Raw genomic sequence first — 15,409 nt, 5'->3', positions numbered from 1 at the left:
AAAGCAGGGCCTAAGGAGGACTTCCCTCCAAGGGTAAAATGGTTGCAAGCAAAAGCTTTTTGTTGTACTGAAGTGTCTCTTGCAATGGGGAGCTCTTTATTTGCCAAATATAAGAAGGGCCTGTGCATTGGCTTGGTTTAACTTTTTTATTTTCTAGTCACAAGTGTGAGAGGGTGAGTGGGTTCAGGGTAGTTTCGGTTCGAAACACAAAATGAAAGATTGAGCCAGAGCTGCTCCTCGAATGCTCAGTAACTGCAAGATTCCAGCAGACATTAATAACCATTCGACTGCAGCTGAAAGTCCTCAGTCTGTAAGGTGAACAAGAATGTTGTTTTAAATGTGTCCTGTTCAGTGGGCTAGAATCAGGTAAGATACTCCTCCCTCCCCCTTCTTTATCCCTTTTGTCTATAACCTCAGTGTTGCTGAGTTTGTTTCCCTAACCCAGTTGCACTATGAAAGTGGCATGATCAATTCTACCTTGCCTGGAGGCGAGGGGTGTCAGAGCCTCTACTTTGTTAGGTCTCTCCTGCACACAGTGTGAACAGCACTGCCAAAGAGTGTAAGCACCGTTCTGTACAACTTTATTTCAAGCTATCGCTATCGATTTTACAGCAGTTCCTGGGCGCTCATTACATCACACTAATGTAGTCAGCGAAGGCCTGCGAAGAGTCCCATGTGTTGCTGACCACGCTGCACACAGCTCTGAGCCGCCGAAGCGCCTCTTGAGCTGTTGCAGCATCTTGGTCCAACCAGTTCTGAAAGAGGCGGAGGTGGGTAAACTTGATCTGCCCGCCTCTCTGCAGGATGTGGCTCTCCAGCTTCTTTGCAAACTCCAGGAGCCCGTCCGGCTTGATGCAATTTGAGCTTTAAGGGGGTAAAACAAGAGGAAAATGCAGTTAAGATCATAGGTGCCTACAAGTTAACATTCATTTGAGGGGGAAGCATGTGCTTGTTCGCAAGCATCACAGTAATAGTGGTAGGCGGTAGATACGGAACAGCTGGACTGTATCAGGTGGAGACAGGTCATGCATAAGAGCTGGTTATACTCTGCCTCTATCAAGGGCTGTACTGTTCCGTCCATTCTCCCAGCAGGTGTCAAGCAACTGAACAAGCACTGGTGCTTTTGTTATTAAATGCATTCCTAGCCATTTAAAACGGGGGCTTGGATGCTCCACAATGGAAGATGTTCGTATTTCTTTTTCTTCCCTTACGGTGTATGCAAGGATACCTACCTTTGAGAATGCTCAAATCCTCAGTAGTGGCAGCAAGGTGTTCCCTAAAACAATCTTAGCTGAAGTGGTATCAGCTCAGCTACTGTCCAGAACTATGCTCAGGATTTACCCTGCTGCCTGGAGCACTGAAGTATAAGAAGGGACGTGACTGGAGAGTACTATGGTTGAGGCAGCAGCATACCTGACATCCAACTGGCAGATGGAAGAGGATGAATCTTCAGAGAAAATGTCAGCTAAGGCAACCAACCTGTGATTCCCTAATGACAGGAAAACACAAATTACATGTGAAGCTGCAACCACTGAAAGTGTCGAAGGAAGGAGGGAGGCGCAGCACCAAGGCACTCAAGCGGCTTCAGTGCTGGCCTATTACTACTAGAAATTGGGCTTCCCTCAAACACCACCAAACAGCAAAGCATGAAAGTCACTAAATGTTGGGCTCATTCAGAGTGGGGGGGCCTAGCACTGAGAGAGGTTTGATGGGTCCATTACAAGTCCCCTGAGCTATTCAGTTCCTCATCCTCACTACACCTTTAACTGTTACCTGAACATTACTAAGGCAACAAGGTTGTGTAGGAAATCATTAAAGAAACCTGTAACTTCAGAAAGATTTAAGCTGCACTGAGTAAGCCAATGCAGTGTCCGCATGTTCCCCGCAGCGAGAGCTAGTGCTATCAGCTTTATTTCTAGCTATTCTAGAATCAGGCCATTAATCTTCCACATCTGGAATCCAATCTCTAGCAGTGGCCAAAATCTAGCGCTTCAGAGAAAGGAGGGGGGAGGGAAATCCCATCATGCACCTAGATAATTGTACAGTGTGGCACATGGCTGGAATGCCCTATCTACCCCCACGAAAAAATATTCATTCCACAAATACCACTGTTAAACACAGCAAGTGTTATACTTATTGGTAGAAGTTGGTCAGCAATAGCTCTGACTACTATCCTGGTTGCATTGACAGTACATACCAAGTCTGTTTCCAGGCAATTTGAGGCTCTTCAGAGTTGAATTTCTCTTCACTATTTGGATTATGTCAGACAGAAACTCAGCGGTGCAGCTTTCAAATAGCCGACAAAAGGAAAATGTAATTTCTACCAAAAAAAACCACACACAATGATAGATGTACCTTTGGCCTCTCGCCCCCCAGTCAGTAAATAATTTAATTACATATTGCAGATCGCTTTGGGGGCCCGGTGTAAGAACTGAAACCACCATTGCTAGGTACCTAGTTACAATATGCTTAAAATGAATAGTGTAGGCAGGACCCTTAATGGTGTTCTGTTACCTGGGTAAAACCCTGATCATATCCCTCAGTTATGTGACCTGATTATAAGGTTATAGCACCATGCATGTTATGTCCAACAGCCAAGACCTTAACTCAGTTGTTTTGTATTGCAGACTGGCTTCTGAGCTTTACCGCTCCTTAGCCACAACCCAGGTGCGTTCTCATTCTCCCCCCCCCCACCCCCCCCAATTCACAGAGCTCCTTCCCACTCCTGAGAGAATGAAACTGTTGGACAAATCCGTACTCCTAGGATCACACACTGACTCCAACCTCAGCCCCACCAGCAGTCTGTGGTGCAGCCCTTGTGGGTGGGCAGATGTTCGCTGTACCTTGAAGGACAGGGTCCTGCAGCAGGAGGAGAACTTCCTTCTGGTAGTCAGCAAGGTTCACATCATGGAAACTCAGTCTCTTCAGGCCTGGATTACACTCTGCAAGATGGACAAAACCTTACTGGTCAGGTATCGTGTGCCAGTGTGTCAAAAGAGACGAGCTACCTGCTAAGGAAATCCCAACCACTCAGCTGGCTGTCCTGGATAAGTAACAGCTCACCATTCACAGTACTTAAACTTACAAATTTAGGGCCAAATTCTGCTATGCTGGTGGAGCCCCCTACTGGAGATACAACTTATACCAGCATAAGAAAATCTATAGATAAACTGCCTGCCTGAACAGTTTTGCAGGCATAGCTGTGTCTACACGGGTTTTTTGCCAGTGTTGCTATTTCAGTCAGTGGTGTGGAATTTTTCCGCACACCTGAGTGAGACAGCTATGCGCACAAAACTTTGTAGCATACACCTGTCCCCCTAGACAATACGGGTGGGAAAGGAACAGGGAGGCCCCTAGACAAGCTGCTCACAGGAGACCATGATATGTTTTGTCCAAGAAGCTCACTACGCAGTTTTATCGTGTTACCTTTGAGTGCCTGCAGAAGGAGCCCAAACTCCAGGGGACATGAAATGGCAGCACTGTCCAGGGACAACTGCTGGAGAGACCTTGAGGCTTTCAACACAGGCAAAAGGAGACTGGTCTGCAGAGGTTCTCTGGGGAATCGGATCTCTAACTGTTCCAGGCAGCTCTCTAAAGGGAGGGGGGAAAAGATGTTTGTCTGCAAACACTTTGTCTCAAAAATGTCTGATAAATGCATCTAGATCCCAGAGGAACTAAGTTATCCATCGTAATTATTTGCCATTTTAGATTTGTAGAATGTACCCATCCCCAGTGTCTGGGTGCATGGAACAATAATGAATATACAGACTTTGGGTAAAAGTTCCCTATGTGACTTAGGCACCTCAGTCTTTTTAATTTTCAGTAGGACTTATGCTCCTAACACCTAAATCACAGTTGAAAATTTTACCCCCTTATCCACAAGTAGCTGAATCAGACTTTCATTCCAGGACACAGTTCTTCACAGATCTCATTCAAAGCCAAAAGCCTGCGGCTTGGTCTACACTTAAAAGTTATACCAGCATAGCTGTGTTGATCAGGAGTGTGAAAAAACCACCCCCTGACTGACAACTACACTGACCAAACCCCCAGCATAGAGGCAGCTGTGTTGACGGAAGAGTGCTTAGCTAACATAATTCAGGGAGGTGATATTCCTATGTTGACAGAACAAGAACTTCTGTCAACAGAGGCTGTGTCTACACTAGGGGATTACACTATACAGGCTCTGCTGCCATAGTCCCCTGGTGTAGGGACAGCCTCTGCTGCCACAGATGTAACGGGCCTTTTGCCATGCCCTGAAGACCAACAAATCTGTTGAAAGAATGGAGGCAGTGGGTCCCTGCCCTGCCACTGCACTTAGACAGAAATCCCAGGCTTGGCAATTGCCTTGCACTTGATCTCAGCTATCATGATGGTGAACAGGTTTTTTTTTTTTTTCTGACTGACATCAGCCAACCTCTATAAGGCCTTATATATCACAGTCAATAGCATGAATTGCACACACAAGGGAACAGGAAGGCAGCATAGCAGATCTGGACCACACAGGTAAGCAAGCCAACAGCCACTTTTTGCACTGACTACAGGTTCTGCCTGGCCTTGTTAGGGCTGACATTGTGTTTGGTATTTGATGTGACACAATTAAAGGAGTTCTGTCCAGGAGCCCTGCAAAGTTGTGCCATGTCAGAGCATACAACAGACTGGAGGCACAATCGATCTGGAGGCGGAAAATTGTGACAAGGTCTGACTCACAAAGGAATGGTCACAATCACCTAGCTAAGTGCAAACTGGGCCGGGACTTAATCATAGAATCATAGAATATCAGGGTTGGAAGGGACCTCAGGAGGTCACCTAGTCCCACCCCCTGTTCAAAGCAGGACCAATCCCCAGACAGATTTTTGCCCCAGATCCTTAAATGCCCCCCTCAAGGACTGAACTCACAACCCTGTGTGCAAAGGAGGTTGAACTTATTGCTTTAAACAAACAGCAAGATCTCATTTACTAGTCAGCATCTATAATCTACCTGGAATTTCTGCCTCCGAGCTCGAATGCCCTTCTGGCCTGTTCCCCTCCAGTTGGTTTTTGAGATCAAAGCTGACCGAGAGAGTGTGAAGGCGGGGGAAGGCAGTCAGGATTGACCGAACAAGCTCCACTGAAGGGATGTGTGAGAACACGTCACTCACACGCACCACGCGGAGGCTGCAGTCTCTGCGGTGAGAGAGGGCCCGGAGCCCAGACAGGATGCAGAAGACATTAGCGCCCAGGCCTGAAACCAACATTTCAATAGCAAGCAAGATGGGTGTTACACACACACAGAGAGCAAATAATTCAGCAAGGCTGGAACAAAGACACAGCCTATATCATCTACACCTTTCTAATAGATCCCAGTGTTGGACTGTGGACCGGTCTCCTCAGGGAAGAGGTAGAAGCCATCACTTAAGTAATTTAAAACTGGACAATACATTAGACAATAAATTACAGGGAACAATCCTGCACGTCAGGGATGGATTAGGTGGCCTCTGATTAGTAAAATATGTGATTAACTCTAGGCAACATCTTAAGAACTCTTTTTTCATACATATTGACGTTAGCTATAAAAGATCCACTAGGTCACTTTGTCCATTTCCACTAGCCAGGGCAGAATTCTTCGCAGCAGAGCTTTATCCAGCCCAGTGCAATCTTCTGAGTGATGCGGTTCCTACAATTCCTTTCAGGAACTATTCTGTAATCTAAGGCTCTTATCCTGTAACCTGCCCCCACACGGAAGATACTCCACTGATTTCAGAAGAGCTCAGCGTGGGTTCAGGAATCTACCTGCATGCAAAAGTCTGGAGGATCATGGTCTATCCTTTTGCTCTGTCTCTCCCCCACTACTCCTAGTTAGACTCATTTGTCCCTTTAATCTGATGGGTTTACATCCCAGTTCCTTCTCCAAAGCAAAGTTACCGGAACAAAAAAATGTTACAGGATGTTTTTACTCTGCGGTAAAGAATCTCCTCTGGACCCCTTTTACTATTAATAATGGATAATATAGTGGTGCCTAAGGGCCAGGCAAGAATAGGGCCCCATTGTGCTGTACACAGTAGGTCTCTGTTCATTTCTTCCTTTCCCTTCTCTCTCAGCTTGTATCATCTTCATTATTCTCTACTTGCATCTTGCCACCTTTTCCTCTAACACAGACATACCCCTCTCATATTTTAAGCCCGGTTGCCGCTGATCAGCTTTCTCTTGCCTTTTTCTTACTTAAAGAAAGCCTGGCATGGTTTGAAGCGTCCTTGCTACCTATATTTTCAGGGTGAGTTGAAGAGTGCCCAAAAATGTCTGTTCCACCCAACCAAAATTTCAGAGCAGATCTTACCAGTTTTTAGAATTTGGCTTCAGTCAGAAACCAGAGACTGTCAAACATGCCTGAAATTAAAAGTTCTGTTATTACTACTAACCATTGTAAGACAGAACCAGCTTTTCTAAAGATACCCAAGAGCTCAGCAGGTTCCCCAACACCCGACAGGTGTCCCCAGTCAGAGGGATGGAGAACAATTCCAGCGTGGAGATACTTCGGAAGTGGCAAGCCGCTTTCAGAGGAAGGATTCCGACAGATCCTCCTTCCATGCAGCCCACATCCTCAAAGCTAGGAGTGTCTGCTGGGGAAGAGGCCCAGTCATCAATGCTTTCCCTCTCCTGGGCATTGCTTTCATAGAGCGACTCTGCCATCTCCTCCTCTTCCCTAGCAACGGCAAAGACAAAATCATAAAGATCTTCTGGGTCTGCACGAGCTCTGCGGTTTCTCCTGGGGCAGCGGCGTTTCCTCCCCACTGCAGTCTTAAACCGTCTATAGGGCTTTTGGAAAGCGGGGCCAACCGAAGACCTTTTTGGTAGAGAAGGAGAAGACTCTCCTTTAATGTAATACTCAGCTGGCACCTTGCAGCTTACATCTTGACATGCTAGGTTTTGCAAAGGGTGGCTCCTTAATCCACAGAGCACTGGAGTTTTAACAGTGCCACTACTGCTCCTGGACAGTTCTATAGATGCTTGAGAGTCTGGATCAGCTTCTTGAAGTGCTATGGCTGAAGCAGTTTGGACCTTCTTGCTTCTTGACTCACTATCACCCCACTGGCTGGTCTCTGATTGCTCAGTAGAGCCGCAGCACAGCTGATTTGACCCTAGCAGGGCACCATTCTCTTGAGTTAGCAGGCCTTGGGCATCAGACTCCTCTCTGCAAAGACTGCAAGGGCTACCCTGGTGCATAAGTGTCTTACCTGGGTGCCAAAACCCAGCACTCATACTCAGAATGAGGACTAAAAGTACTTTGTCAGGAACTGGCCAGGAACACATGGACACTTGGCTGACAGCTCCATGGTGGATCAGATGATGAAGCAGCAAACTTAGTGACTGTCTAATGGATAGATCGGAGGTCAGCAGATGACGGAACTTCAAGGTTCTCAGTGAGCCAGCCAGGTTTTCTAGCACTCTTTGGTTGCGCTCAGCAGTGAGCTCTGCTACCCCTTGCAGCATGTTACAGATGGTGAGCTGTGTAACATGCCGTGAGCTGTGGAGCAGGGGTGAAAAACGACGGTCACTCAGGCGCGGATCTGAAGAAACATCCAAAACTCCATGCAGGACATTTGAGAAGAAAGTTTCAAGGAACTTCTTCCTCCAATTTTTTATGTTCTGTAATAAAATCCCAGAATTAATGGATTTTATCCTCATTTAAACAAGGACACACTGGATGCTAAATCAGATTCTATCCAGGTCAACAGTGACCATAAGCTGTTATCATCTGACAAGTGTTTAGTGGCTTCAGTCAGTATCACAGAAACCACCACTGCCACTAGTCTCCAAGTGGTCATCAGTCTCTGTAGAGGTCAAGGATGTGCCATGGAGACTGAAATACCCTCTCATCCCAACAGGCAGTCCTTTCAGGAAAGTTTGGGGTGATATTGGTGGTAAACAAGCTTATACTGCCACAGCCTGTGCCGCATGGATTCCATGTTGCAAGGCAGCATTTGACACCAGCTAAGGTTCTGATCCTAAAAAGTACTGTAGTCTGTCAACTAGAATTGAAGGTCTTAATTAAAATCAGTGGGAGGGCTCAGGGTAGCAGAATCAGGCTTACATACATATTGTACTCCCTCATCATTCAGGCTTCTAATTCAACAGCTTATTCCCATGTGTCTTTACTCCAACATCTGCACAGCAGAAGCTTTACAACTAGGGCATCTGGGGGTAGCACTCACACAGCAATAACAGAGATAGGGGCAAGAATTTTAAGGCCAGAAGGGACCTTTATGATCTTCTAGTCTGACCACCTATATAACGTAAGACACAGAACTGCACGAAGTGGCTCCTGCATCAAAAGCCCATTATTTCTAGCTGAGCTAGAGCATCTCTTTAGTTAGACATCCAATACTGATTTACAGAGACTCCACCCTGTCCCTTAGTAAATTGGTTCCAATGGATAGTTACAATCACTGGTAAAAAAAAAAAAAATTGCACCTTATTTCTACTCTGAATTTGTTCGGCTTCAGCTTCCAGCTGTTTGATCTTGCTACGCCTTTGTCTGCTGGATTAAAGAGCACTCTACTATCAGAAATCTTCTCCCCAAGCAGGTACTTATAGACCAGGATCAAATCACCTCTTAACCTTCCCTTTGTTAAATTAAACAGATTGAGCCTCTTTATTCTCTCACTCTAAAGGAAGTTTTCCAGTCCTCAAGTCATTCTTGTAGTTCTTTTCTGATCATTTTCCAATTTGTCAATAACCTTTTTAAAGTTGTGACATCACAACTGGACACAGTAACACCATATACAGTGGGCACAACACTTCTCTATTTCTACTCTACATTCCCCTACTTATATATTGAAGGATTACAGTTGTTCCCTTAGCCACCACATTACACTGTGACCACATGTTCAGTTGGCTATCCACCATGACCCCCAACTCCTATAAGTCTGACCTACATTCTTGGTTCTGAAATGCAAGACCTTCCTCAAGCGTAATAAAATCAGAATAAAATAAATTTATTTTCATCCCAATTTCATGCACCTTCTTTGTGAGGCCCAAAATGTACAGCACACATGCATACACTCCAGTAGTGGGCTTCATCCTAACATATTAAGCCCACAAAGTGCTACAGCAGCTTTCTGGATGAAAAGCTCTATATAAGTACAAGATAAGGTGTTTTTTGGAAAGTTCTGAATACCAGGGTGACATCCTAATCCCTGATCCTGTAAATATTTACGCACGTTTAACTTTAGACACTTCAGTAGTCTCACTCAAATCAATGGAGTTAGTCACATGCTCAAAGTGAAAAATATGCATAAGTGTTTGCAAAATTGACGTGAAAACTTTGCGTCCTTTCTAAATTGGTCCATTAGCAACTTTCCAACTCACCTCTGACTTGGGTGGTCTGATTTTCATCACATCGTTCCAGAGTTTGTGCCATATGGGCTGGGTTGAGAGTCCTGAAAAACAAACAATTTTACACCAAACTCTCTATCTCAAAAGGTTTACTCAATTTTCCCTTCTCAGGTTTCACATTGACATTAATTTGAAACAAGTAAGATTAGAAACATGAGTCATCAAATACTATTTTTTGGAGAACATTCAGGGCACTAGATCGATACTGATTTAAAAGAAATGACACATTTTATGTTTGCTAAAGAGGCACTATGAGGTTAAAATAATATTTTAAAAGACATTTCATACAAAAAAATCATCTTTTCCCCTGTTACCTATTACATATCAGATTGTTATTCTTTTAGTTTTGATAATCTAATTAATTATTATAAATTAATTAAAACTTTTCTGTACTAATCCTGCCTAGGTACTTTTAGTATTCCTCATTTTGGACACTAAATAATAATTTCTCTGTTGAATACTTACACAGAAGTAAAAAGCAGCAATGTTTGTATTGCAAATATTGCAAGCAGCGTTATTATTTACAAAACTATTTCCAGTGGAATTTAAACAATCAAATATACTAAGTATTTCTTGTTTTAGGAACTGAAAATGTCATTTTTAGAAAGCCAAAGTTTGAGATTAAATTTGACTTGATGGTGTTTTTAAAAAAATATACATTGGGGATTTTCACTGAATTCTCATCTATTTAAACAGACTGGATGTATCAGATACCATCAGCTCTATTTAATATTATTATTCATCTCATTGTTATTCATGAGCCATGGTCAGCAGCCACTGAAAATCATTATCGTTAATGCTGTTCAGTGCTCTATAAGAAATGTATTTGACATTCTAAATCCAGTTCCATTTAGGGAAAGCATCCACACCAAAACACTTCTCATAGCAGATAGTAATTGTTATTCCTTGTTGACAGTTTCAGCAGAGAGACCAAGAACCAAATAGTCAATGGAGACCAAACAACCCTTCAACTTTAGAGAAGAAATTTCTATGAATAAAACTGACCTTTTTTCACAGCTGGTTCCTCAATCCTTTCCAGGTAATAGATATTAAGCAAAGGCAGGATGCCTTGGAGTATCTGTCCAGGGAGTGCTTTGGGATGGGGGAAGAGAACAGATACAGAATGATTTATAAGTCTGAGAGGTGGACAAGGTTTTGAAAGACAACAAAATAAAATGGAGATTGAAGTTCCCACTAGGGTAACACTGCAGTGCGTGGATTATCATAGAATCATGGAATATCAGGATTGGAAGGGACCTCAGGAGGTCATGTAGTCCAACCCCCTGCTCAAAGCAGGACAAATTCCCAGACAGATTTATACCCCAGATCCCTAAATGTTCCCCTCAAGGACTGAACTCGCAACCCTGGGTTTAGCAGGCCAATGCTCAAACCACTGAGCTACATGTGCATTTTGGCACTTACACTTAAAGCAGAGACAAGAACCCATCACCGATGCACAAGCTGGTCCAGTCACATTCCACAGAGATGCCTTATAGGCATCAAACCTTCCCCACAAAGACCCTGGGGATGGGGATGTTCTGGTAACTGGGGCAGCCCGCGCTCAGTGTGCTGCCATCCCAGACGTCTCAGACCTAACTCAGGTCCCACCACACATGCTGCATTGGAACAGGCCTGGGATCCGCGCCTCCCCCCAGACACTTGTGTCATCCCCTCAGCTGGGCCCCCCCAACACACACATCTAAACACTAGGCCAGGGCTAAGCCAGCCCCCTTCCCCCCACTGTGCAGGACTCAGAGGCCTGAGCGCCCCGCCCCCCGGGGACAGGCCTGGGGTCCCCGCGCCCCCCTTACCCCAAACCTCTCTCTCCAGGGTCCCCATGGCGGAGCTCACCACCGCCCCACTCAGCTCGAAGAGGCTGGGGGGGCTCCCAGCAGCGGCCTCTCGCTCCGCCCGCGGCTCCATGGCAGCCCCCGCAGCCCTCACTCAGACGAGCGCCCTAGGGGCGGGCCCGACGCACAGAGAAAAACAGCTCCGGGCGGCGCCGCCATCTTGGGAGGGTCATGAGGGCCCGGCTTCCACTTCCGGGTCAGGGGGGAGAGGCGGGATTTCCGGCGGGTGACCCTGGTGAGTCCTTCTGCGCCTGTGAGGGATCCCGCAGCAGGGCAGCGATGGGGCTGCAGGACGAGGAGATGCTGGGGAGCCGCAGCGGGGAGCCCGAGGTGAGGCACAGCCAGAGCCAGCCTGCCCCGAGCACGGCGGGCTGCAAGGCCGGGGCCGCCCCTACCCCACCGCGGCCAGTCCCTGCCGGGTCCCGCTCATCCCTTGCCGGCCTTCGGGACCTGGCCCGCGGCACAGCGTCCCCCGCGCCAGGTGTGTCCCTGCCCGGCCCCCGTACCCTGCTCATCCCTCCTCCCCTCGGGACCCTGCCCGCGGCACAGCTTCCCCCGCGCCAGGTGTGTCCCTGCCCGGCCCCCGTACCCTGCTCATCCCTCCTCCCCTCGGGACCCTGCCCGCGGCACAGCTTCCCCCGCGCCAGGTGTGTCCTTTCCCGGCCCCCGTACCCTGCTCATCCCTCCTCCCCTCGGGACCCGGCCCGCGGCACAGCTTCTGCCCCCTCCTGCCCCCCGCGCTAGGTGTGTCCCTTTCTGGCCCCCGTACCCTGCTCATCCCTCGACCCGGCCCGCGGCACAGTTCCCCCCCCCCCAAACCGGTCAGCGTGCGGGGTAGGACTCAGCAATTCAGTTTCAACGGCAAGAGTGGAAACGTTTGTGGGAAACAGAACAAAACTGCTTTCTAATGGTGCAGGGGAGACTCTTATGCTGGAGACGTAAAGGATCTAGAGCAGAGGTCGGCAGCCTTTCAGCAGTGCTGTGCCGAGTCTTCAGTTATTCACTCTGATTTCAGGTTTCACGAACCAGTCATACATTTTAACCTTTTTAGAAGCTCTCTTTCTATAAGTCTATAATATAGAACTAAACTATTGTATAAGGTTTCAAAATGTTTAAGAAGCTTCATTTAAAATTAAATTAAAATGCAGAGCCCCCCAGACTGGTGGCCAGGACCCAGGCAGCATAACTGCCACTGAAAATCAGCTCGCATTCTGCAGGTTGCCTACCCCTGATCTAGACAGACGAATTTGCACAATCTCTTCCTGAAAGAACTAGCTTTAAGATTCAGGATATGGCTACACTTGCAACTTCAAAGCGCTGCCCCGGGAGCGCTCCAGCGGCAGCGCTTTGAAGTGCGAGTGTGATCACAGGTACTCCACCTCCCCGTAGGGATTAGTTGACTCTCAGCGCTGGGGCACTGTTTACACTGGCACTTTACAGCACTGTAACTTGCTGCGCTCACAGGGGTGTTTTTTCACACCCCTGAGCGAGAAAATTGCAACGCTGTAAAGCGCCAGTGTAGCCAAGGCCTAAGCTGTTGAGGTGAAAACAGTGTATTTAAATCAGACACAAATCATTTAACCTCCCAGTCATTCAGTTTCCGGAATTAATCAAACCATATAAAATAGAGCTGAAAGAGAAATTCCTAAAACCTTGTCAAGTATCAGAGGGGTAGCCGTGTTAGTCTGGATCTGTAAAAGTAGCAAAGAATCCTGTGGCACCTTATAGACTAACAGACGTTTTGTAGCATGAGCTTTTGTGGGTGAATACCCACTTCGTCAGCTGCATGTAGTGGAAATTTCCAGTACATGCAGCTGACGAAGTGAGTATTCACCCACGAAAGCTCATGCTCCAAAACGTCTGTTAGTCTATAAGATGCCACAGGATTCTTTGCTGCTTTTACTAAAACCTTGTGTGTCAGTTGTGGAAATAGCTTTTATACTCAATAGACTCTTAAGTGTGTGTAATGACATAAAGGCTTTCTGTATGGCATAATATACCTAACTTTTATCTGGTATCCCTTTTTTCCCAGGAAGAGGAAGAGGAGGAGGAGGAGGAGGCAGAGCTAGTGGTAAGAACTACTGAAACTTAGAAACTTTTTCCACCAAGGAAAAACTGTTCAAGAAGCATAAATTTTTTATAATGGGTGTGAACTATGCTTGTTATCTTTGATTAACCAAACTTGCTCCAAACAAGAGGCTGATGAAATGAACACTTGTGGAGTCTCATTTACTGTGCTGCATACAGGGAATAGAATGAACTAATGTTTAAAGACCTGGTTTCCAGTGAACTTGTAGGTGTACACTTGAGTGTGCAATTTTTGTACTATGGTTACCATGTGCTCAGGCGTATCTGGTAATGTATTCCAGTGGTTATCAAACTTTTTTACTGGTGACACCTTTCACATAGCAAGCCTCTGAGTGTGGATTCTCCCCCCACCCCCCTTTATAAATTAAAAACACTTTTTTATATATCTAATACCATTATAAATGCTGGAGGCAAAGCAGGGTTGAGGTGGAGGTTGACAGCTCGCGACCCCTCATGTAATAACCTTGCAACCCCCTGAGGGGTCCCGACTCCCAGTTTGAGAACCCCTTGGTGTATGCCAAATAAGTGCTCGTTTGTACATATGCAAATGTGTGGGCTTTTTGTTAGTGTTTCTACGGGCTTGCTGATTATCAGGTACTAGATATGATGTGTAGTTTATATGGTGATAATGCTTTCATTTTGAGAACCATGGAGGCTTCTAGCACCACAAATGGTGGTGGGTGGTTTTTGCTCATCTCTTTTTTAAAAGAGGTACAGAGCAGGGGGAATTTACCCAGCTGAGGACATGCCCCCTAGCTTAGGGCTTGGAAGTGCATGTGTAGCATTTTATGTAAATGTTAGCTGTTAGCATACGAGGAAACTTAATTTAGAACTCTTATCTGAACTCTCAAAGCCTAATCTTTGCATATGATTTGCATCTGATCACGTAAGTAACTCTACAAACTGTGTTTAAGAACAAAAAGTGTGAGATCTTTTAACTTGACCCTCAGGATCCTTTAACCACAATCAGGGAGCAGTGTGAGCAGACTGAGAAGTGCGTGAAGGCACGGGAGAAGCTGGAGCTGTGTGATGCGCGACTGTCAGCAAGGTCCCGCACACAGGAGGAATGTACAGAAGAGCTTTTTGACTTCCTGCATGCCAGAGACCACTGTGTAAGTCCAGCGGAGGCTGATACCTAGTCATTTGTCTTGGTTTGCAATCTGTAATGGGACATGACTGAATCAATGTGTTTTAATTTTGAAGAACTCTGAACCTTGATCCTGTGAGGTGATTTTTTTTTTCTTAAATATTTATTTGTTCCTGCTTTTGAGTTGAAATTCTTATCCCATAGAGTCCAGTAAATATAATGGTTATAATGAGAGAGAACACTCGGGGAAGTGGTTTGGGTTTGGTTTTTTTTTAGCGGGCCCTGTGCTGATCAGTATGCACTGTAGTAGTACTGCTACTCAATACAGCTCATCTCTGAAGCACAGAGATTCATTTGAAATATTGACGTTTGTAAAGCAATTCAATATTGTTTTTGTCAGCCTCTAGTAACTGGTTTGAGATACGCTTCTGTAGCCTTCGTAAGTTTGTTTAGAGAAAGACAAAGGTGGGACCATATAGACAATTAGAAAATTATTGGTAGTCAACAGAGACAAACTTCTCTGTGATCAATTCTCTAATTATATTGCTGCTGTTTTAATGAATCTGAGATACAGAAGATAGGGACATAACGATAGGGAAGAGGGGAGAGAGCGAATATGATGTCTGTCCAGTTCTCAAGACCTTTGTGCTGAGAGAACATGTCAGTTACTGAAAGCTTTCTTCATCTTGCATTTTAGGTGGCTCACAAACTCTTTAAGAATCTGAAGTAAATGTTGGAGCAAGTCCCACCATCTGCCTCCATCATTCAGCTGGAACACGGTGCAGTTTCATTTTGGATTCCAAGTGCTGCTTGCTGCCCGTTATTGTGAATGTACAGTATAAGTGAGCAGCGTCTTGGCTGTGCTGCGGTGATCCAGGTGCCACCTTGTCATTGCATCTATCTTCCGTGAAAAATGTGCAGCTGTAACAAAACAGTCTTCTGTGGTTTTCCATATTAAACATATTCAAAGTTCCTGTGGAAATGGCTTCACTCTATGACTACTTAATGAAGA

At 45.8% G+C, this 15,409-nt stretch overlaps 2 protein-coding genes across 7 annotated transcripts; one reads left to right on the top strand and one right to left on the bottom strand.

Annotated features, from left to right (window-relative positions):
- Window positions 1-132: 132 nt before the first annotated feature.
- On the bottom strand, window positions 133-11,385 carry LRRC41 (leucine rich repeat containing 41). 3 transcript variants are annotated; one of them, XM_050961831.1, is made up of 10 exons: window positions 11,184-11,385; window positions 10,378-10,464; window positions 9,346-9,416; window positions 6,396-7,623; window positions 4,979-5,221; window positions 3,427-3,591; window positions 2,844-2,942; window positions 2,198-2,320; window positions 1,414-1,489; window positions 133-864 (listed from the first exon to the last, which is right to left on the bottom strand). In XM_050961831.1, the coding sequence occupies exons 1-10, from the start codon at window positions 11,293-11,295 to the stop codon at window positions 630-632; spliced, it is 2,439 nt and encodes an 812-aa protein (XP_050817788.1). In that variant the 5' UTR covers window positions 11,296-11,385; the 3' UTR covers window positions 133-629. The 3 variants fall into 3 exon arrangements, with proteins under 3 accessions (XP_050817788.1, XP_050817790.1, XP_050817789.1); XM_050961833.1 differs by having other exon boundaries at window positions 11,224-11,321; XM_050961832.1 differs by lacking the exon at window positions 3,427-3,591.
- A 34-nt stretch (window positions 11,386-11,419) lies between these two features.
- Window positions 11,420-15,379, top strand: LOC127055169 (cytochrome b-c1 complex subunit 6, mitochondrial). Of its 4 annotated transcripts, none has more exons than XM_050961852.1 (4): window positions 11,420-11,552; window positions 13,255-13,293; window positions 14,261-14,422; window positions 15,095-15,379. In XM_050961852.1, exons 1-4 carry the CDS (start codon window positions 11,502-11,504, stop codon window positions 15,125-15,127), a joined length of 285 nt encoding a protein of 94 aa, XP_050817809.1. In that variant the 5' UTR covers window positions 11,420-11,501; the 3' UTR covers window positions 15,128-15,379. The 4 variants fall into 4 exon arrangements, with proteins under 4 accessions (XP_050817809.1, XP_050817810.1, XP_050817811.1 ...); XM_050961853.1 differs by having other exon boundaries at window positions 11,422-11,552; window positions 13,261-13,293; XM_050961854.1 differs by lacking the exon at window positions 11,420-11,552 and adding an exon at window positions 12,039-12,180.
- Window positions 15,380-15,409: the final 30 nt, after the last annotated feature.

This window comes from Gopherus flavomarginatus, chromosome 7 (assembly GCF_025201925.1).
Source record: "Gopherus flavomarginatus isolate rGopFla2 chromosome 7, rGopFla2.mat.asm, whole genome shotgun sequence".
Taxonomy (NCBI): Eukaryota; Metazoa; Chordata; order Testudines; family Testudinidae; genus Gopherus; species Gopherus flavomarginatus.
Note: the sequence above shows the minus strand (reverse complement) of the source record. Positions and strands in the feature narration are given on the sequence as shown.